Here is a 23,698-nt window from a genome sequence, read left to right as displayed (position 1 = left end):
TTGAGTTCATCTGTTAATTTCAGTGTATGAACTTTTGGCAAGGGGAAGAGTTCTGTATTTAAAACTAGGGAAAGACCTTGGCATATAATACTCCTGCATTTTTGTGATTTGGGGTAGTTTAGCTGAGGCCTGGTAGCATTTCCAGTGTTGTGGCTAGCTCAGCCTGCTTTATATAAAGGCTGTGCTTTCCAGGCAAATCCATTAAACAGATTGTTCTGGAAAAATCATAGAGATAATTAACTGAATATCATTTTGATGTTCTGCCATATTTCCTACCAATCCCTTTAGCTACCTACATAGCTTTTTCCTCTCCTATTAGTCAGTATGGCATACAGTGAAGCCTGGTATATATTGTTTGCAAGACATTCTTTATTATTGACCTTCTTAACAAAATCTTCTAATGGCAACATTAGCTTATTAGTTTATTATTTCTAATGGCCACATTAGTTTATATTTCCACGTATTGCCTAATGGTTGTATAACTGATAGCAGGAATCTATAGAAAGTGGCATGTGATATATTTTGCATAAGAAATTGAAGAAATCCAATTTTTTAGTTGAAATTAAATCTCAAACTTTTTTGCAAAAAGAACAGGAGGACTTGTGGCACCTTAAAGACTAACAAATTTATTTAAGCATAAGCTTTCATGAGCTACATGCCTCCGATGAAGTGAGCTGTAGCTCACGAAAGCTTATGCTCAAATAAATTTGTTAGTCTCTAAGCTGCCACAAGTCCTCCTGTTCTTTTTGCGGATACGGACTAACACGGCTGCTACTCTGAAACTTTATTTGGTTTTCTAGACACACATTTTTACTGTGAAGTTAACCTTCCAACCCACAAAGGGTTTAACATTGAACACAACTCTGGGTTGATGAACATTTTAATTTATTGGACTATATCCCAGGCTGTAAACACATCACTCCAAGATTGAAATGATATCTTTCTGTGAATTAAAATAGAAGTACCCCAATGTTTGGAGCTCAGTCAGCCTAGCCAGGTTATACAGTAGTTATGCAAAGTATATGTTGCAAATGTTCTAATTATTGTTCCATGAAATACTAGATTTATGAAAGTTCTGTGTAGTTGGGAAACCATTCTAACTTTGATCGCTCTCTGAGACCACTAAATCTAGATGGTCCTGATATAAATCCTCATGCGTCACAGCATAAGTCAACCTCGAACTGAGAAGCGTTAGGAAACAAACTCCCCTAAGGACAGGTTATTCCATTACTTCTGATGCAGTGCTGGCTACTGTCAGAGACAGGAACCTGAACTAGACAGACTCTGTTCTGATCCATTATGGAGGTGCTATGGTCCTGCGCCGGGTGATGCGCCCTGACACGAGACTACTCTACATTTTGGGGTATCCTCACTGATGGGAGCAGCTGCTGGCTCCCAGCACTGCCCGTGAGAGCAGTTCCGGTGCAGAGCCAACAGTTGGGAGGGAAGGGGAGCAACAGACCAGTTGCGGCCTGACCCCAGATGAGGAACATCCACACTAACAGGCAAGCTGGGTGGAGATGTCCCATTCCCGCCCACCACCATCTGCTGAATGTGCAGTAGCCAGGCTCAGTACAACCTCACAGTTGCTGCCACTGTCCTTTTTGCCTCTCCCCTAGGCAACAGCAACAATCAGTGCAGACAGCACCGCCCCCAGTAACTGGTGCTGTATCTTTATCTTATCATTAAGCTGTTGTCTAGTCTGTCGTGATGTTGTCGATCTGAGCTGGGGGGCAGCGGGGATCCTTAGCAGGAAGTTCAGCCCTACCTGTGTGTGCTGGAGCTGGTACTTGGGATGATCCCATAAATCACTGTGATTCGACAAGCAGGTGCTACCATACTGGCAGGAGCAGCAAGATGGCAAAAGCACTTTTGCCCGAGAAGAAATGTCCTGGTCGTGCAGACGAGGCCAGAATCTGCGAGCCCGTGACAGACTGAGCAGCTGCTCTCTGTGAATGAGTGGGTTGATGAGAAAGCAGCACAATGCCTAGCAGTGTTTGTGGCTGGGGATGGCAAAGCACTTTACCAGCAGCTTCCCCGTGCAGAACGTCCTAACCTGCTGGTGCAGGAAGATACCAGACTGGATTCTGGACCTGATTACACCTAGAGCTACAAATTTGGAAGCAGATATTGGGGTTTTCTTAAAGGTAGCAGCTGTTAATTCCCACCCCGAAGGTAGGGTGACCAGACAGCAAATGTGAAAAATCGGGACAGGGGGTGGGACGTAATAGAAGCCTGTATCAGAAAAAGACCCCAGAATGGGGACTGTCCCTATAAAATCGGGACGTCTGGTCACCCTACCCGAAGATGACTCCTTTGCAGCTCTTCAAGGGCTAGGGAAGTGGCAAAAACATGGGAGGAATCCCAGATGCAAGCTATTCGCAGGCATCCCATCGGTGCAATGAGAGAGACAGTTTCCTGAGTGGACCTCGGCCAGATGACATTTTCAGGTGATGTGGCGGCAAAGGCCATTGGAGGTGGAATTGCCCAAGCAAAGGGAAGCCACACCCAGGGAAACAAGTAGCTGATGTAAAGAGTCACCTCTTACTATGTGTCTGGGGGCATTGATGGCTGGAAAATCACAATGCTGCTGGACCCAGGATCTGAAATAAGTCTGATCCATGGTGAACCTCCAGTGCTGAAGGGGAAGAAGATTTGTACTGCAGGAGTTAAACTGGGAACTATTAATCATCAGCCACTGCAGACAACAGGAGAAATCCAACGCCCTCTGAACCAGGGGTCTCTGCATACAACATGGACTTTTCTTGTGTGACCAGTATTTCTAGTACTATGGGGCTGGGAGTGGATTCTTCCAAGGACAAGAACTCCTGGTGTGTTAACAGAATACACTTGGCCCTGGATATTATTTAGATTGCCCTCCTGGATGTGGGCAGGAGGAAGTCTGGACACTGGAGAGCAACTTCTGATGCCTTTGCGGTTCCTCTAACACAGCTACAGGGGGAGGGAGAGGAACGGCTCCTGGGTGGCTCAGAATAAAGTGATGGTGAAGCCAGGTCATCCTGCAGTAATGCCCCTAAGGATAAACGACAGGTGCAGTGACCCTGTGGGAGTGTTTGAAGCTACCGAGATCCAGTCAGGATGGCTGTGCAGCTGAACTCTGGTTTGAGCTGGACTAAAGCGGAGTTTGGGTAAGAGCAATTCATGTGACTGACCTGGAGATGCAGCTGTGAATTATCAGACGCGGAGGTCAGGGTCCAGTGTAGCTGATGTCTCAAAGCCTCTCACAAGGGCAGAGTTCAAAAGCTGGGAAGCAGCCTGGTCAATAAAAGAGCTCGGGGTTGACTTGACAGACAGCCGTAGAAGGTGATGGACAGAAGTGCTAGTGTGTTCTCCAGGACTAAAGGAGTGCTCGGGAGATATGATCGGGTACAACAGTCGATTGCGTAAGCCAGGGAGTGTTCCCGCCTGGGATTCCCTGGAGCATCAGGTCGCAGTGAAAGAGAAGCGAAATCACATGCTGGAGGATGGCCTGGCAGCAATCTTCATCATCTGGGCAGCTCCAATTGTAATTGTGATAAAGCCCAATGGAAACTTGTGGCTCTGCACTCACTACAGGGAGATTTAATTCACAGACAGTGCAAGGCAGCAACCCCTTTCCGCACAGCAAACACACTGGACAACATGCCAGGAACAAAATCTGTCAGTCATTTGGGCTTGGTACCTGGAGGTTATCGGATGAAAGGGGCACCTAAAAACCAAAAGAAAGTTGCCTGGTGGCCCCCTATGGACTGGTTCTGTTCTGCAGACAACCTTTCGGACTCACGCGTGCCCCAGGGACGTTGCAGGGGGCAGTCAGGGGTCTGAAAACAGCCTCACATACTTAGATGATTTCACGTGCTCTCACCTGGTAGGACTCTAGAGCTTGTTATGGAGTCAGGGTTTAAACCTGCAGGAAATGAAGGTCAGTTTTGAGGGGTGGCATCACCTTCCTAGGACGTACAGTCAGTGAGGCCGGGCGGGGGCCCCTCCCCCAGGAACGGAACGTGATAAAGGTTCCCACAGACCTGGAGGAGGCCCAGCGGTGTGTTGGCCTCTGCACTTCTAAAGGAGCTTTGTAAGGAATGTAGCAGGGCAGGCGGCACCCCACTGCCAGGTAACCAAGAGTAACTTTGTCTGGACAGAGTGACACCCAAAAGCGCTTGGACTCCGGAGGAAGGACTCCAAACTCTGCTGGGCTTCAATTCCGGGTCCATCCCATCTGGTCGCGATACCCCAAGATGCCTTAAAGGCTGCTGCCGGGTTTGCGCTTGAACAAATTGATGAGCTCAGTAGGTGCAACCCCAGTGGCTTTTTGAGGTGATAAATTAAATGAGAGAGTAACCAAGTGTTCGGCTGCCCAACGGGAGCATTTGGCTATTGTGGCGGCCCCCAAGGCCCATCATCCCTGTCTGCTAGGTCCAGGATTCACAGTGTACACACACCCCAGTGCCCTGCAGTGGCTCCTTACAAAGCCCTGCCCAGGGGGACGCCCATGGAGAAGGATTTACAAACTGTCCAGAGATACGTTCACCATGAACCTGGAAAGCAAAATGTGGCTGCAGATACCTCCAGCCAGGCGAGGGCAGTGAGAACAGCCTCAGTCTGGCCTTGCGAGGACATCTGGCAAGAGCAGCCTAAAGACCCTTAGGTACATTTGCTGTGCCAACAGACCCACGCAGGAGACCCAGACTGGGAAGAGTCAACGCAGCTCAGGAGTGACTGGCTGGCGAATGAAGGCAACAGGACCATCTTGCCAGCAAGTTGACAGAGAACAGTACTGGAGTGTCTTCAAGCTAATGAAGCAGCAGGCCGCCTCGGGTACGGAAAGACACTGAGCCAGGGATCGGATAGATTTTGTTGGCTGAGTATGGCTGCTGATGTTAAGGACCAGATACTTTCCTGTCTTACCTGTCAAGCAAGAAGAGGCAGAACTCCCTTACAGGAAATGCTCCAAGCTAGTATGCCCTTGGGAGTGCAGACAAATTGACTTGAAAGGCTCTCTGCGAGAAACCCCAGCTGGAAATCAGGATTTGCTGGCAACATACGACACTTTTCACAGTATGGGGTGGTGCAATCAGTGGAGGATGAAAGGACTCTGACAGTTATGGCTGCATTGATGAAACACCTAATGTTGCATTTCAGCCCACCAAGCTGCGTCTGCAGTGAGCAAGGGAAGGACTCTGAATCACGGCCGTTACATGGGGTTTGCTGACAACTCCAGCTAACCAAGGTGAGGCCCAGTGCTACGCACCCGATGAGTAATGGGGGAGTGGAGAAAGTGAACTGCACCACTGGATGTATGCTTAGAGTCTTAGTCAGTGGAGACCAGCGAGAATAGGGTACAAAGTCACCGTTTGTCATCTTTGCATAGAACACCAGCCAGCACTCAACTACCCATGGCTCTCCTTACGAGATTATTGCTGGACTCCTCAAAATCCAGGCTTCCCTGTGAAGTGATGTTCAGGCAGCAAGAACCGACAAGACCCTACCTGCCTGAGGACAGCAACCCAAAAGGTGGAGGAACAGATGAGCCAGAAGGGAGCATGCCAGGCAGAAGATGTCAGGAAAAAGGAGCATTACGTGCCATCCAGGAAGGAGAGAAAGTGTGACTATGCAGCTGGAAAAAGCGGCCTGGAAAAAATCCCTAACTTACTCCTTTTTGGAGGGGACCTTTCATGGTAGGTAAAAACTAAACAACTTATCCTTGCTGATACAAAAAGCAAGAGCTCACTCCTTTTAGTGCATGGAGAACTGGTGCACGGATTCACTGAAAGAAAGGGGAAAGCAAACAATGAGGACATTCCACCACCATCTCATATTTGGAGGTACCCCAGCAGGTACCTGTGGCTGGTAACAGGAGACTGGCTGTGGAGGAGGAATTGCCAGGTGCCCTTGGAACCTCAACACACTACAGTCTCCAACAGACAGTCTGTCCACAATGGATAGGCCTGACCTAGAGGACATGAACCCTGCACTTGCTGATATTCTAGATCCAGCCATGGGTGATGTCTCCATGACTGAATATAGGACTGGAGCAAAGCAGACGACCTGCATTCCGAGGAGATACTTTTTTAAGTTCTTTAACTAGAGGGAAACATTGGAATGATCACTGCAGACAGCACCTCCATCAAGAGATGGTGTTGTATCTTTAGCTTCGTGCTAAGTTGTTGTTATGTATATTATTGTGTTGATCTGACCTGGGGGTTTAGCAGGAAGCTCAGACCTGCCTGTATGGAATGGAGTTGATACTTGTAGTGTCCCAATAAATCCCCATGATTCTATAAGTGAGTGTTATACAATCATGCTAGCAGCTGGTGACCCAGCAGAGGAGGAAAAGTAACTGCTGTCACCGTCCCCAACTGCTTCTGACCTGGAGGAAGATCAGCTGGGAGACTCGATCCTGCCCACCCCCTTGAGCTACTTAAGGTGAGCCAACCCCCACATGCTACCAGCTGTGTAAGCGTGCAAGTGAGCAATTGGGAATTTGCGTGTGTGTGTGTGTGTGTGTGTGTGTGTGTAGGGGACAAACAGGCAGGCTATTTAGTTTCTTGGGTAGGCAAAAGGCGGGGGGAGGACTGAAGGGAAATAATTTAACATTTTTAAATGAACAAATGCTGAATTTTAACTGCCTCTGTGACTTGTTCCCTGACCACACGCTGGGCTTTCCGCTCCTGTGGGGAAACATTCCAGCTAATGTGTTTGGGGAAAGCAATGTCACTGGACAATGTGATCGCTACTCCCTGGTTGGGTCCCTGCCGTGCACTGGGATTAGCCTTGGTCTTAAAACTCTCTCCGGTAGCATGCCGGGGCACCCCAATGCAAACCAGCATTCTAGGCACTCAGGTGCTATGGGCCCTAGCCCAGGGCAGGTCCAGTGTGCTCCCTGCCATCTGCCTTCAATGCTGCACTCCTCCCAGAGCCTCACACACCCTGCCTTTCCCCCCAGCCCTCTCCCAGCCGCCAGGGAATCAGCCCCTCCTGGCCCCCCACCACTCCTAGTCTGGGAAACAGACCAGCCCCAGCATTACCACACTGCCCCCTGCTGGCCTATCCCTGCTCAGCTGAGCCCTCACAATTGCCCGTGTTAAAATGCAGAGGAGAGGGCCAATGGCTGCAAGACCCCTACACGCTGCCCCCTCATTCCCTCTCTCTCCTCACCATAAACATGCCTGAGCCTACCAGAACTCCTCCAGCACAACCAGGGCTGACAAGAATTATTATTAAGCCCACCTAGGAATCCTGGTGTTTGAACAGTAAAGAAACAATCAGTAACAAAACGCACAACTTGGTTATTCAGCCTAAAGGAGCAAAGGGAGGTGCAAGCCCAATGTCAACAAACCCCCCTTTTCAGGTTGCTTTTCAATGTGCCAAGCAAGGGGCAGACTGTCATCCACTGCGGGGAGGTTTTCCTGACATCTAGCCTTAGCAGACCTTTGCTCAGTCCTTTCAGACCCACTGCACATGCAGCGGTGCTAGGACTGGGGAGGCAGATAGTCATAGCCCCCCATCTTTATAACACAGGCCCAGTCTGGGGGGCAGGGGGCAGCGTTGGCAGGCACAGAGTGGCGGCGGGGAAGCTGATCGGTATCACAACCTACGAAGGGTTCAGCACCCTTGTGCAAGCCCCACAGGCCTGCCTGGCATGATGTAGCACTGGGACACCCCATGCTCAGCTCCTGGGGTGGCGTCTTGGCCAAAGCAGGGGGCATTCCTTGAGTGCATGTGAGGGAATGTTGTCAAGTGCAGAACTTGTCCAGCCGGGGCGGCCCATTCCCTGCAGCATTCTGAGCCTAGGCAGTCGGCTTGGGCAGGCCAGGCTTGGCTTTTTGCTTTTCACACTCCTCCTGCTCTCCTCCCCTGGGCAGCCAGTGTACACAGACAGATGCTGCTCTCTAGACCTAGTGACTCCCTCTAGTGAGCCTCATTTAGCTCTTATCTAATTGTTGCAAGGGGTTGCTGTGTCAACACAGAGTGCCTAAGCACCAGCTGCCACCTGATGGGGGACTCCCTGCAGGGTTAGCCTTTGGCCATCTGTTCACTTCTCCAGTTCTTTGCTAGCCCCTTTGCAAGGCCCTGGTGCATCTGCTCCAAAATAGGGAATTCTTCCTTCACCCCGGGGGAGGGGGCCTGCAGGCTGCGCACACAGAGCGGAGGGAGATCGCTAAATGAGGATTTTGTATCAAGAAAGACAGAGAGAGGGAGGAGGCTCCTGGCCTGACAAACTCTCAGATATTTTATACTGGGAACCATGAAGATACAAGCTGATGGGTTTGAAAGAAAACCCCTCTGACAAATGGGGCAGGGCACCTGGAGTCAGCCCAGCGACCCTGCAATCGATGGGCTGCACAAACCACACCAGCTGAGGCTCTGGCCTAGCTTATCCTCAGGTTGTGAGGTCAATCTGCTTGCACGCCCAGTATTACCACGGCATCACAGTCAGTCGCTAACGAATTCAGTATCACCACACCTTTGGGAGGTAGGAAAGCTCTGTCCCCGGGGACTGAGGCACCCGCAGAGGAGGTGCTAGGTCTACAAAGGGACTTTGGTGCCTAACTGCCCCTTTAGGTACTTTCCAACATGTAGATGTCAAGGCCTTGCCCCTGCTCTGTCTCTTTCCCTCGAGGCCCCGCCCCTGCTCCACCTCTTCCTCCCAGATTAAAAAACAACAGACGTGCGGGCTTTTCCAATGGTACCCGGACACACAAGCTGAAACCTGGCCTGTCTGGGTGAACACCGGCCGGGTGGCAACCCTAGACATCACTGAGCTCCTCAAACCCCTGCTCCCCTGGCCACACCTTCGTTTCTGCCGGTGCACCTCGTAGGGGCCTATGTTCCTGCCAGGCAGCAGAGTCCTGACCCCACTGAGCTGCTTGGCACTACGCTCACACCTAAGTCCCGGCAGGATTCTCAAATTAAGCGTCGTCCCACCCATCTTGCCCAATAGGTGTGCTCAGAGCATGCCTACCGATTCCCCTCTCCCAAAAGACAACAGGGAGCAGGCAGGTTCAGAAGAGAGAAAGAGTGTGTATGGCCCATGGCCCGTGGCTAAAGTGCTGCCCTGGAGCGAGGGAGACCTGCTTTCACACACCCCTGACTGACTGGAACAGGGCCTTGAGCCCAGGAATGCCCTACCCACTGGGCTACACAGTCTGTCTCTTGCTCCATGAATATTGCATTACTGGCCCAGAGGAACGGCCCCAGCAGGTGAGATGGAGCGAGATACACCCAGAAAACCCCTAATCGTGTGGTCAGGGGCCCCCTGGGAGGGAGGAGACCCGAGATCAAAGCTGTGCTCCACAGCAGGGCTTTGAGGGCAGGTCTCCCGTGTGCCAGGTGGGCACCCTGGGCTATTGGCAGGAGCAGGAGCTGACCTGGCATCTAACTCCAGGAGCGGGTTCCAGGCTGGGAATCCTGAGCGGAGATGGCCCGCACTATCTAAGAGGGGCAGGGCTTGGGCTGGCCCATCTTCTGAGCACCTCCTACTAGCTGGTGTAGGTGGCTCCTTGCTCAGGGTCTGTCCTCTGTGAATGCCTTTCTGAGCTGCCGAATCTCCCTACAATGCATTGGGGAGCCTGGGCGCCTGGCTCGGGGTCGGGGGGCTGCGGGGTAGCTGGGTGCCAAGAAGCTAGGCTCTCCCTTGGGGATCTGGCCTGAAGTGACTTGCCCCTGGGTGTCTGTGGCCAGGCTGAGACCCGATGCACACAGCCATCCTGCCACACCTGGATGAGCACCCGCTGGTTTAAACAAAGGCAGAGAGAGGAGGGTAGGGGCCTTACCGTCAAATTCGGCCTGCCCAACTCCCACGATGATGATGGACATTGGCAGCTTGGCGGCCTGTGGCAGAGGAACAAAAGCAGGGGGGAGGCGGGAAGGGGCAGAGGTTGCGGGACAAGGGAATTGGAAGACAGGGAGGAAGGAAAGAAAAAACAAGAGTTTAAGGCACAAAGCAAAAACCACTGTCAGCCCCAATGGCCTGGGTGACTCTGAGCTCTGAGCCCTTCTTAAGCTGTGTCCCGTCTCGGCCCAAGCAGCTTTCCACCCTGCCCCACAGAGGCCTGGGGATACCCCAATATGTGTTCCTTTCCATGCAAACATGAGTTTCCTCAGGGTCCGTCCACGTCTCCACACACGCAGCCCCAGTGTGGTAGGGAGGCCTCTGGACGTCACGCACATAGCAACAGCCAGCAGCGCTAATGCCATTGATTCAGCCAGGGGAAACAGGCTGCCAGGGCGCAGGCATGCTGCGCCGTCACTGGATAGCGCAGGGCTTGAAGGGGCTTTCCAGATTAATAAGTAACCAGCCCCCAGCTGCCACGGTCCCGCTTGCTTGTGTTTGCCCTGGGAAACGAATAGCCACTGACCGGTGGCTACAAGCATCACACGGCTGCCCCAATGAAGGCTGGAGGCAGGGTGACCAATTCCAGACACTTTTACGGCTAGAGGCCAGATGCTGAGCTGTGAAGCGGCAAAACTCCCCTGGAGTTAACAGCGATGCTGATTTACCCTGTGTGAATGAGAGGAGAATTGGGATCAGTGGGGTTACTACTGATTTACACCTGCATGAATGAGAGGACAAATTGTGCTCAGTGGGGTTACTCCTGCTTTACACCAGTGCTCCTGCTTTATCCAGTGTGAATGAGAGGGGAATTGGGATCAATGGGGTTGCTCCTGATTTACACCGTCACTCCTGATTTACACCTGCATGAATGAGAGGGGAGTCGGGATCAATGCGGTTACTCCTGATTTACACTGGCACTCCTGGTTTACCCCCACGTGAATGAGAGAGGAATTGCGATCAATGGGGTTAATCCTGGTTTCCACCAGCACTCCAGATTTATCCCCACGTGAATGAGAGGGGAGTCGGGATCAATGCGGTTACTCCTGGTTTACACCGTCACTCCTGATTTACACCCACATGAATGAGAGGGGAGTCGGGATCAATGGGATTTGCAATGATGTGACTGAGGAGACTCAGAAACAGTGGAGCTGCAGCTCCTGATTCACACTGATTTGAAGGAAAACAGACGCAGGCGTGCTTCCCTCTCCTCCTCACCCTCACTCCACAGTCTCACTAGGTGTCACTGTGGCTCCACGGCTCGCCTACGCACCGATTCCATTTGCACACGGGGACTGGACGCTGAGCCCTGGTCTCCACTATGGAGCTCCCTGTCAGCGTCTACACCACAGCGTCCCTTGCCCGCTGCGCCGACGTACTAACCCCAGCTCCGTGAGAGCGCGTGGGGCGGTGTCGGGAGGGCGCTGCAGGCAGCGTAGACGCTGACAGGGCAATCGGGGAGGACACGCACCGCCGACACAAGGAGCGTAGGGCAGACGTACAAAAGCGATTTAATTACTACAGTGGCTGCCCCTGGACATAACTTAGGTGGACTCTGCAGTGTAGACTTGCCCTGAGGCGCTCATGTGCTGGGACTAGGCTCTAGTGGTGCTGGGCTGATACAGTGCTCTAACTTGGCTTGCCCAGGGTTGAGATTTGCACTGTCCTGGCCATTATCTTTTTTAATTCGAGGCCAGTTGCCATGAAAAGCAATTTCCTAACACTTCAACCTTGCAGGGCAGTTAAAGAGCCTTGAATTTATTTCAGGCAACCTCAATGCAGCGTCGTAACAAAACTGTCTCATCCCACCAGGTCCTGTCCCGTCTGCATGATACACTCCTTGTCCTTGGCCAAAATTTCCCTTCCTCCCTACTGTGGTGCAGTGTGTCAGTTGGTTCTCATCCTCCACCCCAGAGAAAGCTGCATTTCAGGGGTGCTGCATGTATATAGCTTGGTAGGTGCTCTGATATCACGTGGGATGAAAGATGTTACATGCATGTAACATTCAAGGCTAAATCCACATGCGTTTACCAACAGTGGAACTGAATTTGGTCACGTTGTTATACAGGGCTTCTAAGCTCAGAATTGGGAAATCCAGGCCCAGATTCTCAGCTCCAGTGAAGCTATGCTGATTTACACCCACTGAGGAGCTAGTCCTCCTCCTCTCTCCATGCCAGGGGTTAACTCATTTCCTTCCACAATAATGAACAAGTTTAGTAACGGGCAATTCATTTTATTTACAAGAATTTGCCCATCACGATTAGCTCTGAAAGTGACTGCAGCTACCGCAGGGCAGGGCAACACAGATAGCGTCTCCTCTTCTGTTTTCCCTTTATTAGGTCAAGCTCCTTTCATTTGCATATTAACAAGCTTTCTCCTGCTCACTCCCTGAATCCAGGAGAGCTGCACTGTCTCCTTGCTAATGAGTTGCCTGTCATGTAATTGGTTATGACAGCAGAAAATCGTATTGACACCGTGTGATTTCCACGCTGTCTCTCCAATTCCTTCAGGACCTCCATTTCTTAGCTACCTCACTCGCTGCTTTATCATCCAATTATTCCCTCCTTTTTCTTCCCTTCCAGCAATCACAGATTGTGTTTGCTATTAAACACAGGAGCTTTAATAATCAGAGCTCTTTGTCTGAGCTGATTTCTGGTCACACACCGGGACGTGAGATTTTATAAGAGCTAACAGCAATTCGTAACATTAAGCACCCCGAGGATCTCAAAGCGCATTATAAAGCTGGGTCAATGAGACCGTAAGTAAGGGAGGCTGGTCAGGAAGTGAAGTTGGCATGGGGTGAGAAGCAAAGTACTGTCACAGATCAGAATCTGGCCAAGAGATAGAAAACTTCTTTTCTTCCCAGGACTAAGAATGGAACCCAAGAGTCCTAACTCCCCAGCTTCATTGGTCTATACTCCCCTCTGAATCAGGGAACAGACATGAATAGCCCTGACCCTCATTCCCTCTGAGCCATTAGCATGCAGGCCCAGAGGCCCCTTGATATCTGTGGGAATTAGGAACCTATATTGCTTTGAGGAGCTGGGCCTCCATCCCTTCCAGAGCTGGGACTAGACCCCAGGAACCCCGATCTGAACTCTAAATATAAGCCACTCGGGCTCACTACAGCAGCTTCACAAATCAGGTAACTTCCCCACTAGCCAATCAGCATGGCAGATTGCCTTGCTAGCTCACGCTGCCATTCCAAGCATGTGTAAGAATGCCAGAGATGGCGATGTGGGAGACGGAAGGTCAAATGCTAAACCTCATTTGCACACGGCACATAATCACCATGCAGCTAGGCATTTAACATGAGTGACTGTCTCTCCCTAGTAACGGGCCTAGTGCTGGGAGAGCTGGAAGAAGGGCATTCATATTAGGATTACCATACATCCATATTTTCCCAGACATGTCTGGCTTTTTGGTTCTTAAATCACTGTCTGGGAGGAATTTTTAAATATCTAAAAACGTCCGGGATTTTGCCATTGTTATTTTTCTCCAAAGAAGAGTTGATCATTCAAGAAAGAGAGTGAATGTTGATCATTCGAGAAAGAAAGTGAATGTTGATCACTCAAGAGGGTGCCCGCTTTTTCCCCCAGCTCCCAGCGCTTGTGCTGTGAAACAGCTGTTTCGCGTGGCTGGGAGGGAGGAGGGAGGAGGGAGGAGGGGGAACTTGGCATGCTCAGGGGAGGAGGTGGGGCCGGGGGGGGAGTTGGGGAAGGGGTCCAATGGGGCAGGGAGGGGGTGGAGTTGGGGAGGGGACTTTGGGGAAGGGGTTGGAATGGGGGCGGGGAAGGGGTGGAGTTGGGGCGGGGCCGGGGGGGGAGGCGAGCAAATCCCCCCCTCCATGGAGTGTCCTCTTTTTTGAATGTTCAAATATGGTAACCCTAGTTAATATTGGCAGAGCCTGGTGGGGCTCAGGGCTGGAATAGCAGAGGGGGCTGCATGGCAGGATGGAGGTCCACTGGCAGCACTGCAAACGGGGAGCCCAAGATCTACAGCAAGGGTGCGGGCTGTGTATGAGGCTCAAGCACTATGGGCAGAACTCACTGTGGCAGCATCTGCCTGCAATTCCCACGTCTCTGGGACTCTCGGGTTCTCCTTTTCACAAGCACTCAGATGCAAATCAACGGCAGACAGAAACGTAGCTCAGCTCCTGGCTTCTAGTGAATCTAATCATGGAGCATGGCTGGCCTGACATTGTCTCTGACTCTGACAGCTCAACTAGAGGCTCAGAGAGGCAATCTAACGTGATCCATCAGCCAGGGGTGAGGTGGGATCGCATTAGTGGGTATGGGAGAGCCACTGACTGCTAACCCACAGTTAATCAAGTGATGATTATATATTGCAGTCATCTGTGCGTGGGCAAAAGCCTCTCAGAGTGAATTATTTTAGGCAAAGGTGTTGTGTTATCTTATGCCTATTATCTGGCTCCAATAATTCAGATGAATTCTAGACATGAAAAAAACATTTGTTCAATGTCATCATCAAACTCCACCCTCCTAATCAGAAAAGTCTGGCCCAGAACAGCTACTTGACTTCATGGTCAGCTAATCCTGAGCTGTTCGGGAGTTTTGAATGCTATAGCTACTAATCCCCAGCACTTTTTATCAGTGGATCTCAAAGTGCTTGGCACAGGCTGTCAATATGCCTGTGCCATTGTTGGGGGAGGGATAGCTCAGTGGTTTGAGCATTGGCCTGCTAAACCCAGGGTTGTGAGTTCAATCCTTGAGGGGGCCATTTAGGGATCTGGGGCAAAAATTGGGGATTGGTCCTGCTTTGAGCAGGGGGTTGGACTAGATGACCTCCTGAGGTCCCTTCCAACCCTGTGATTCTGTGAATATCATTATCCCCATTTTACAGCTGGGGCAATTGAGATCCAGGGCGGCAACGTGATTTACCAGCAAGCCAGAGGCAGAGCTGAGAATAGAACCAGGTCACCCGAGTCCCAGTTCAGCTCTAGCCACTCAGCCACACTGTCTCCCTTTCCTGATGGTGGGGCCCTTCCGAAAGCTCTGGTGCGCAGCTTTAAGCTGCTCGTCCAAAACACAGACAGGCCAGATGATAAGACTTGCAAACAGGAACACCTCTGAATCGTAATACAAACAGGAGCCTGACACCCGGCTCACTTACAGTGGCGTGAAACTGGGGTAACTCCACCAGAGCCACTCCTGATTTACACGTATGTGAGGGAGAACATTGGACCTTTGATAGTACATCAGCCCACTGGCCCAACCAGACCAGCACCGGGGGGCTGAGCTGATCCCCACCAGACCCAGGATCAGAAGGCACAGAGGTGGTGTACAGCCCTTCCACCGAGCATCCTGTGCAGCCTGCAGCTCCGTCAGACCCAAGGACTGGGTCCAGCATCTGCAGGTAGCGCAGGACCAGCTCATCCTCTGCTCAGTGGAGTGCACCGAGGTGAATACGCAATCCTGGGTCCCCTACTCTGCCCTGCACAAATCCATGTGCCCATGTGACTCCAGCTGCCAGCCATCGGCACCTCCCTGGCCCCAAGGGACTGGGCTGTGGCTGTCTTCACAGATGCCCTCTCACTTTCCTGGGGCAGTTCTGTTCAGCTGAGAAGCTCTGGGGCTGGATTCTGGGGCAAGACACTGGCACAGTGGGGGCCATCAGTTCTGGAATTCATTGCCTGGCATGGCCTGCCAGGGCCCGAGATTGGTAATTACTAAAACACAGCCCAAGCTGCATTGTTCACTCTGGCTCCTTCTGAAATAGGGATTAGAGCCTGAAACAGGGAGACCAACTTAGTTTTGTCAATGAGAAAGGGGGGGTGGAAGAAGGAGTGGGTTTGATTTATGCCAGTTGTTGACAGCAATTGGCCTAGAATTTGTTGGAGACAATCTAAGTAGCCCCGTGGCTGCGTCTGAGCAGGGTTCATTAATGGCTGAGCCTACTAAGCCATTAGCGGAGCGTTTCTGTAATAAGAGAGCCGGGATGGGAGCCGTAGCTCATCGTCAGAGCCGCAATCCAGGTTATGGCTGTGCGGCAGCTTGTTTCATGTTTGATTATTCGCCTTGCCAGCTTGCACGGTGCAGTAAGATCACCCTGCTGGAGTGAGTGCCCTGGCTGCTGTAACTGCATCGAGGCATGAGGGATCGCTTCCCACCGGGCTCCAGCTCCGCTGCTAGCTTGATATATACCATGCCAGACCCAACTCAGTAACGGGGGCATCCATCTGCATCCACTGCTCCCTGACTCTATATTGCCCTGGCTTTTATTATTAGTCTTGTAGAAGTTGTTTTGTTGGTCAAAAGGCTGCATTTGAATTTCAACGGACCATGTCATTCCTCCTTGGTCTCATGGGAACTCATGAGAACACATCTCCACTGGACCCAGCCCATAGGCTTGACCTTTTGTCTACACGGAATGAGTCTGGAGTTCCCCCCGATTTGATTCTGTGTCAGTCCCCAATTTTGCACCATCAAAGTCAACGGGAGCTTTGCCAATGACCTTGGTGACTGTAGGGTCAGGCCCTAAAGACCTTAGCCTTTTCCCTGGCATTAAAGGACCTTCGGAGGCACCTCACTCGTCTCTTGATGCAGCTTGCCTTTGGGCCAAGAGATTCTCTAAGCTGTACATACTAGGCTGGCTTACTCTGTCCATTCATATCTGTCCATCTCTGCAGCTGTATGTCTAGCGAAGCATGGCCCAGACCCTGGACTGTTTTAGAGCTGCTCCTGGGGTGGGGAAGGAACCTTCAGGTCTCTGTGAACTTGGAGCAGGCTGGGGACCAGGCCAGTTCCCAGTATGAATTAGATCAGTTTCAGATCTGCTCTAATCCATGTCAGCTGCTTATGGCCCCACAGCAGCTGTTCAGCCAGCTGGGCATCTCTGAGTATGGGAATTCTTTTCCCTAGCTGTGCAGCCCATGGCGGAGCTGGGTGGCAGAGCATCCAGAAGGGTGGCTTTGTGTCACTTAAAGACGCCCCAGGGACGGGCTCAGGGGCAGGAACTGGCTGCGTGAACATAAGAAGTATAAGAACACAAGAATGGTCATATTGGATCAGACCAAAGGTCCATCTAGCCCAGTTTCCTGTCTGCCAACAGTGGCCAAAACCAGGTGCCCCAGAGGCAATGAACAGAACAGGTAAATATCAAGTGATCCATCCCCTGTTGCCCATTCCCAGCTTCTGGCAAACAGAGGCTAGAGACGCCATCCCTGCCCATCCTGGCTAATAGCCATTGATGGACGGATCCTCCATGAACTTGTCTAGTTCTTTTTTGAACCCTGTTATAGACTTGGCCTTCACAACATCCATCAAAGAATTTCTTTGAGGCCTGGCAGCCCCCCTGCAACAAATCTAAAAAAGTCATGTCACCAGCAGTTACCCGAAAGCAAAGGGCAATGGGGCAGCAACTCTAAGCCATCCTCCCCTGTACTGAGCTCCCAACCGGTGTTTTAATCAGCTGTGCTCAATCCCTCTCCCAGCCCATGTCCAGAGCAATCATGCCCTGTTTTTGTCTTCCTTTCAGCCAGGCTTCGATCACAAGCGCATGTCTGGACATACCCATTACGTGAAGGGTGCAGTGGAGGGGCAGGGGCTAGTGAGTTCCATACAAGATGCCTATGAAGGATGTCAGCTGGAGAAGGCTGCCACGAAATGAGCAATGAGGCTCTCTCCACATCTGCTAACGAAATGCATTGACTCAAGCTAGTACAGGCTGATGGGATTCTGGGCTGAGTGTTGGACGAGGTGCTGCGATTAACTATACCACATAATCAATGGCTCGTAATAGCAAAGGAGAACTTCATGCAACAGCAGCCACTCTAGTATTCATGCAGGAAACAGTTTAATTGGGAACAGGAATTAGACTGATGAGGGATGAGTAAGCTTGTATGCAGTTCATGGCTACAGCAGAGAGCGGAGTCACAGCAGGGCTGGATTTTAAAAAGCAGTGAAATCATTTTGATCATTAATCATAAGAATGGGGTAACTGAATTTCATGCTTCAGGGCTCACCTGACATTCTGTAGGGGTCAGGAAGGAACTCCACCCCTATGTGTACAAGCATTGCACAATAGGCAGGTGACTAGCAGCAGGAGAGTTTGCCTTTCTCAGTACTAGAGGTGGAATACTAGGCTAAAGGGTTCAGTGGTCTGATCTGATCTGGCAAGTTCCATGGTCCTCTGATGGAGGCCAGCCTCCTTGAGTCAATCCTGTCTGGCAAGTCCTAGGAGTCTGTGATGGCTAATTACCTTCTCTGCCCTGAGCCTCGCTGGCCTGCTGAAGTGCAAAATGACTAGCATCCCAGTCAGCTGCAGGCTTGCTAAGAGGCTGCCCTCAAGGTCCCCGAGCGCCCACAGGGCTCAGCAGAGCAAATCGCTCGCTGCTCTGTGTGCTCGCTTTGCCTTCTTCCTCACGCGGAATTCTCACCACCATTAATTCTCCTCTGGTTCCCAGCCAGAGCCGGCCTCAGAGCTTGGCCACCAAGTGGGCAGAAGGCCCCTAGCTCTTGCTCCCCTCCCAGGTCACTATGCAGACCCACACACACCAAAGCAAGGGGTCAGAGAAAAGAAAGGGTGTCTGCCCAGCCCTGAGCCTGCTGGGCACCTGGCACTTACCCTGTGCTGCCCTACTTTGCTTTCTTGTTTTTAAGTGAATTTCCTGCTGGGAATGGTGCTGGACTGATAACAGCTCCCGGCACAGCTGCTAGCTAGGGGCTGAAGGATGCTCATGGGGTTAAGACCCAGGGAGTCAGGAGTTCTGGGGGTCTATTCCTGACGCTCTGAGATTTTGGGTGAGCCACTTCCTCTATGTTTCAGTTTCCCCAGCTGCATAATGGAGGCTGGTAATAATAATGACCTCCCACAGGGGAGCAGCGAGAGGGGTAAAGCACTGATCCTCATTGACACTAAGCCCCAGAAAGCGGTGTCCTTTATAATGTGTTTTGGATGGAGGGCACATGGGAAGGGCAAATGATTATTACACAAATAACCCTTGAACCTCTTCATTCTCTTCTCACCACCAATGGATGCGTAGCCATCCAACACACATTTCCCCCCACCTCTCCAGTGAGCTGGGAAGGGAGGGGAAACTAAAGCAAACACAGATCCCTAATTCTAGAGTGCGGCAGGACCTGCCCCCATCATAGAATATCAGGGTTGGAAGGGACCTCAGGAGGTCATCTAGTCCAATCCCCTGCTCAAAGCAGGACCAAAACCCAATTTTTGCCCCAGATCCCTAAATGGCCCCCTCAAGGATTGAGCTCACAACCCTGGGTTTAGCAGGCTAATGCTCAAACCACTGAGCTATCCCTCCCCCCATGGAGAGACCGGCTCTGGCCAGAGGCCTGTGTGAACAGGACAAAGACAAGCATTTTGGAAAAGGCCTTTGGGTGGAATAAGTTCTCCTGTCTTCATGGGTGGAGGCCACCTGTACGTGAAATAACGCCTTTAATCAGGAATTGCTGATTCCCTTCTGGCTCACGCTGGTGTAAATCAGGTGTAACTTCCCTGGGCCTGATTCTCTCCTCACTCACCTGTTCCAGAGGAGTCAGTGAGCTCAGACGCCGATTTCAGTGACAGAGCCCCGTGCTGGGCCAGCCTCTCTGCTGAGCATCAGCTGGTGAGATGGGCACAGGAGCTGGCGTCTGCCTGAGTGCTGCTCAGCTCAGTCTTGGGCTCATTTTCATTTCTGAATTCCTGCTCCCATCCCTTTTTGTCCCTGGAGTAACTGCACTTCTTGGCTGCCTCGCACCCTCCCCTGCCTTGCAGCACTAGGTTCATTGTTCTGCAGGTCTCTGCCCCAGGTTAGCAGCCTTGGGTGCCTCTGGCTCTCTCTCTCACCTCTCTCTGCACCCTGCTTTTCATTTGTTTTTCCATTTTGTCTTTCCCTCTCTTTGCCCCCTCCCCTTCCTGTCCCACTACAATGGGCCAAAATCTGCCCCCGCACCAAGCACAAATGGAATTGGAAAAGGTTCAGAAAAGGGCAACAAAAATTATTAGGGGCATGGAACAGCTTCCATATGAGGAGAGATGAATAAGACTGGGACTTTTCATCTTGGAAAAGAGATGACTAAGGGGGGGTATGATAGAGGGCTATAAAATCATGACTGGGGTGGAGAAAGTGACTAGGGAAGTGTTATTTACTCCTTCTCAGAACACAAGAACTAGGGGTCACCAATGAAATGAATAGGCAGCAGGTTTAAAACAAACAAAACACATACATTGCATCGCATGTACAAAGAAAAGGAAGTATTTCTTCACACAACACACAGTCAACCTTGCCAGAGGATGTTCTGAAGACAAGACTATAACAGGGTTCAAAAAAGAACTAGATAAGTTCATGGAGGATCGGTCCATCAATGGCTGTTAGCCTGGATGGGCAGGGATGGTGTCCTTAGCCTCTGTTTGCCAGAAGCTGGGAATGGGTGACGGGATGGATCACTTGAGGATTCCCTGTTCTGTTCATTCCCTCTGGGGCACCTGGAATTGGCCACTGTCAGAAGAGAGGACACTGGGCTAGATGGACCTTTGGTCTGACCCAGTATGGCCGTTCTTATGTTCTTAAGTGGGGGGCCATGTAGACTAAAAGGAGGTTCCATGGGGGTTGAGGAAGGAAGCTGAGGGTCTGGCCCATAATTGCTTTGTTAAACATAAGGGGCCCCATTCCCCTTATGATTCACCCTAGTGTAAATCAAGAGTCACTCCATCAGTGTGTCCTGATTCCCCTCTCTTTCACCCTGGTGCAATTCAGGAGTAGCTGTATTGGGCCTGATTCCCCTCTCACTGACCTGGGTGTAAATCGGAGTCACTCCAATGGCCCTGATTCTCTTCTCATTCACACTGGTGTAAATGAGGTGAAGTGCCACTGGGCCCAATTCTCCTCTCGCTCACCTTGGTGTAATCAAGGAGTAACTCCACTAGGCCTGATTCCTCTCTCTCTCATGCCAGGGTAAATCAGGAGCCACTCAATTGGGCCTGATTCTCCTCTCACTCCAGCGTCAATCCAGGGTAACGCCACTGAAGTCTGTGGAGTTAGAATGGTGACACCAGTGTACATGAGAGGGGAACCAGGTGGATTCTAAGTAGTTAATGCTAGATCAGAGCATGCTCACTGAGCCAGAGATCAATGGATGCCCAGGACTCGGTGTGGTGAACTTATTACTTGGTGGGATAGCGAAGAGGAAAAGGAAACTAATCAACTAAAAAGGTTCGGCACATTGAAACCTGCAGTTTGCAAATCTTGCAGCTAGTGAAATAATATCTCAACAGTGAAGGCACTTGCAGGGCTGAGTGAATGTTGGAAGACAGAAAAGCCGCCCATGCAGAGGGAGAGGGAGGTTTTTATTTTCCCTTCGCAATTCAAATAGTGAAATGAGCAACTTAATCAAGATGAACTATCTCCTGGCTGGATTGAGTTTGCTGCACCTCAGCTGCATCCTGGGGACTTTAACAGACAGATTACAAAATGAGCAAACAAATCGAAAGTCCTATTGTTCCAGGCAGAAGCTGAATTACTTGAGCAAGAACCTGAAAAATGTGTCCATCCACCTACCATCCTAGCTACTTATCTGTCCATCTATACCCAGCAATCATCCGATCATTTTATCGTTCCAGCCTAGCTACCTTTCTATCTATTGATCAGCCTGCTGATCTACCTAGCAATCTGCCCAGGCATTTGTACCGCACTTGTTACCACAGTAACTGCAAAACAAACTCAGGGGCCCCAGTTATTAGAAGCAATAAGGCAATTTGTTAGGTTTCCACTTAAACAGCGTTTACTGTCAGTGCTGGGTGTAACTTCTGAGTAAATAGGAAACTGTCACGTTCCCACTTGTTCCTTGCTCCTAAAAGGGCCATGAGATCATATGTCTCTGTGAAGGGGCAGAGTGTGCACACACTCTGGGTTAACGCCTAATCGCTCCCCTCTTCCTGGGTCGCTGCTTTTCTTGGCAGCTAAAATAACAAACACCACCACATAACTCAACGGGTAGTGATCAATGGCTCCATGTCCAGTTGGCAGCCGGGATCAAGCGGAGTGCCCCAAGGGTCGGTCCTGGGGCTGGTTTTGTTCAATATCTTCATAAATGATCTGGAGGATGGTGTGGATTGCACTCTCAGCAAATTTGCGGATGATACTAAACTGGGAGGAGAGGTAGATACGCTGGAGGGCAGGGATAGGATACAGAGGGACCTAGACAAATTGGAGGATTGGGCCAAAAGAAATCTGATGAGGTTCAATAAGGATAAGTGCAGAGTCCTACACTTAGAACGGAAGAATCCCATGCACCGCTGCAGACTAGGGACCGAATGGCTCGGCAGCAGTTCTGCAGACAAGGACCTAGGGGTGACAGTGGACGAGAAGCTGGATATGAGTTAGCAGTGTGCCCTTATTGCCAAGAAGGCTAACAGCATTTTGGGCTGTATAAGTAGGGGCATTGCCAGCAGATCGAGGGACGTGATTGTTCCCCTCTATTTGACACTGGTGAGGCCTCATCTGGAGTACTGTGTCCAGTTTTGGGCCCCACACTACAAGAAGGATGTGGAAAAATTGGAAAGAGTCCAGTGGAGGGCAACAAAAATGATTACGGGACTGGAACACATGACTTATGAGGAGAGGCTGAGGGAACTGGGATTGTTTAGTCTGCGGAAGAGAAGAATGAGGGGGGATTTGATAGCTGCTTTCAACTACCTGAAAGGGGGTTCCAAAGAGGATGGCTCTAGACTGTTCTCAGTGGTACCAGATGACAGAACAAGGAGTAATGGTCTAAAGTTGCAGTGGGGGAGGTCTAGGTTGGATATTAGGAAACACTATTTCACTAGGAGGGTGGTGAAGCACTGGAATGTGTTACCTAGGGAGGTGGTGGAATCTCCTTCCCTAGAAGTTTTTAAGGTCAGGCTTGACAAAGCCCTGGCTGGGATGATTTAGTTGGTGTTGGTCCTGCTTTGAGCAGGGGGTTGGACTAGATGACCTCCTGAGGTCCCTTCCAACCCTGATATTCTATGATTCTATGATAACTCACAGACTCAGAGCCGTTAAGGTCAGAAGGAACCATAGTGATCATCTAGTCTGACCGCCTGCATGTCACAGGCCAAAGATCCTCACCCACCCACTCCTGTAACAGACCCAAAACCTCTGGCTGAGTTACTGACGTCCTCAAATCATGGTTTAAAGACTTCAAGTTACAGAGAATCCACCACTGATACTAGTTTAAACTTGCCAGTGACCTGTGCCCCATGCTGCAGAGGAAGGCAAAAAACCCCAGGGTCTCTGCCAATCTGAGCTGGGGGAAAATTCCTTCTTGACCCCAAATATGGCGAAAAGTTAAACCCTGAGCATGTGGACAAGAGCCACCAGCCACACACCTGGGAAAGAATTCTCTGTAGTAAACTCAGAGCCCTCCCCATTGAGTGTCCCATCTCTGGCCATTGGAGATATTTGCTGCTAACAGTCACAGATTGGCTCCATGCCATTGTAGGCAGTGTCATCACACCACCCCATTCAGCCTAGGCTTCTTCCTCAAAGCTGAGCTATTTGTAGGGTTTCCCCAGAGGACCTTTGTCCCAAGTTCCCACTTTCCAGAGTGCCAGTCCTGCCTTCCTTATGCCCAAAGTGGGGGAGCACCCCATACCTGCCACAATGAAGCCACAGGACTCAGCTGTCATTGCCAGACCAGGTTCCAACATCTGCTGAAAGGATGGATCAACAGCTGAGCCCTGACAACCTGCCCCTGTCACATGGGATTGCACCCCATCAGGTCCCTTCTATTTACTGCCACAGCACATCTGAGCCAAACCCTGCGGTCCTTAATCACCCCTTATGCTGAGTAATGTTCTTAGAAGACAGAGTAAAAATGGAGTGAAGACTTCATCACAGGGCCAAAACAACAAGTGGTG

At 50.9% G+C, this 23,698-nt stretch overlaps 1 protein-coding gene across 3 annotated transcripts in view; it reads right to left on the bottom strand.

Moving 5' to 3' along the window:
- The window catches only part of CPNE5 (copine 5), a 195,635-nt gene that overhangs the window by 10,685 nt on the left and 161,252 nt on the right, over nucleotides 1-23,698 (bottom strand). For all 3 annotated transcript variants that reach the window (XM_073320008.1, XM_073320009.1, XM_073320010.1), the window contains one exon: nucleotides 9,777-9,834. In XM_073320008.1, the coding sequence (XP_073176109.1) occupies nucleotides 9,777-9,834 (58 nt within the window). The remainder of the gene's footprint in view (nucleotides 1-9,776; nucleotides 9,835-23,698) is intronic.

The sequence above is a fragment of the Lepidochelys kempii genome, chromosome 21 (assembly GCF_965140265.1).
Source record: "Lepidochelys kempii isolate rLepKem1 chromosome 21, rLepKem1.hap2, whole genome shotgun sequence".
Taxonomy (NCBI): domain Eukaryota; kingdom Metazoa; phylum Chordata; order Testudines; family Cheloniidae; genus Lepidochelys; species Lepidochelys kempii.
This window is presented reverse-complemented; position numbering and strand designations above follow the sequence as displayed.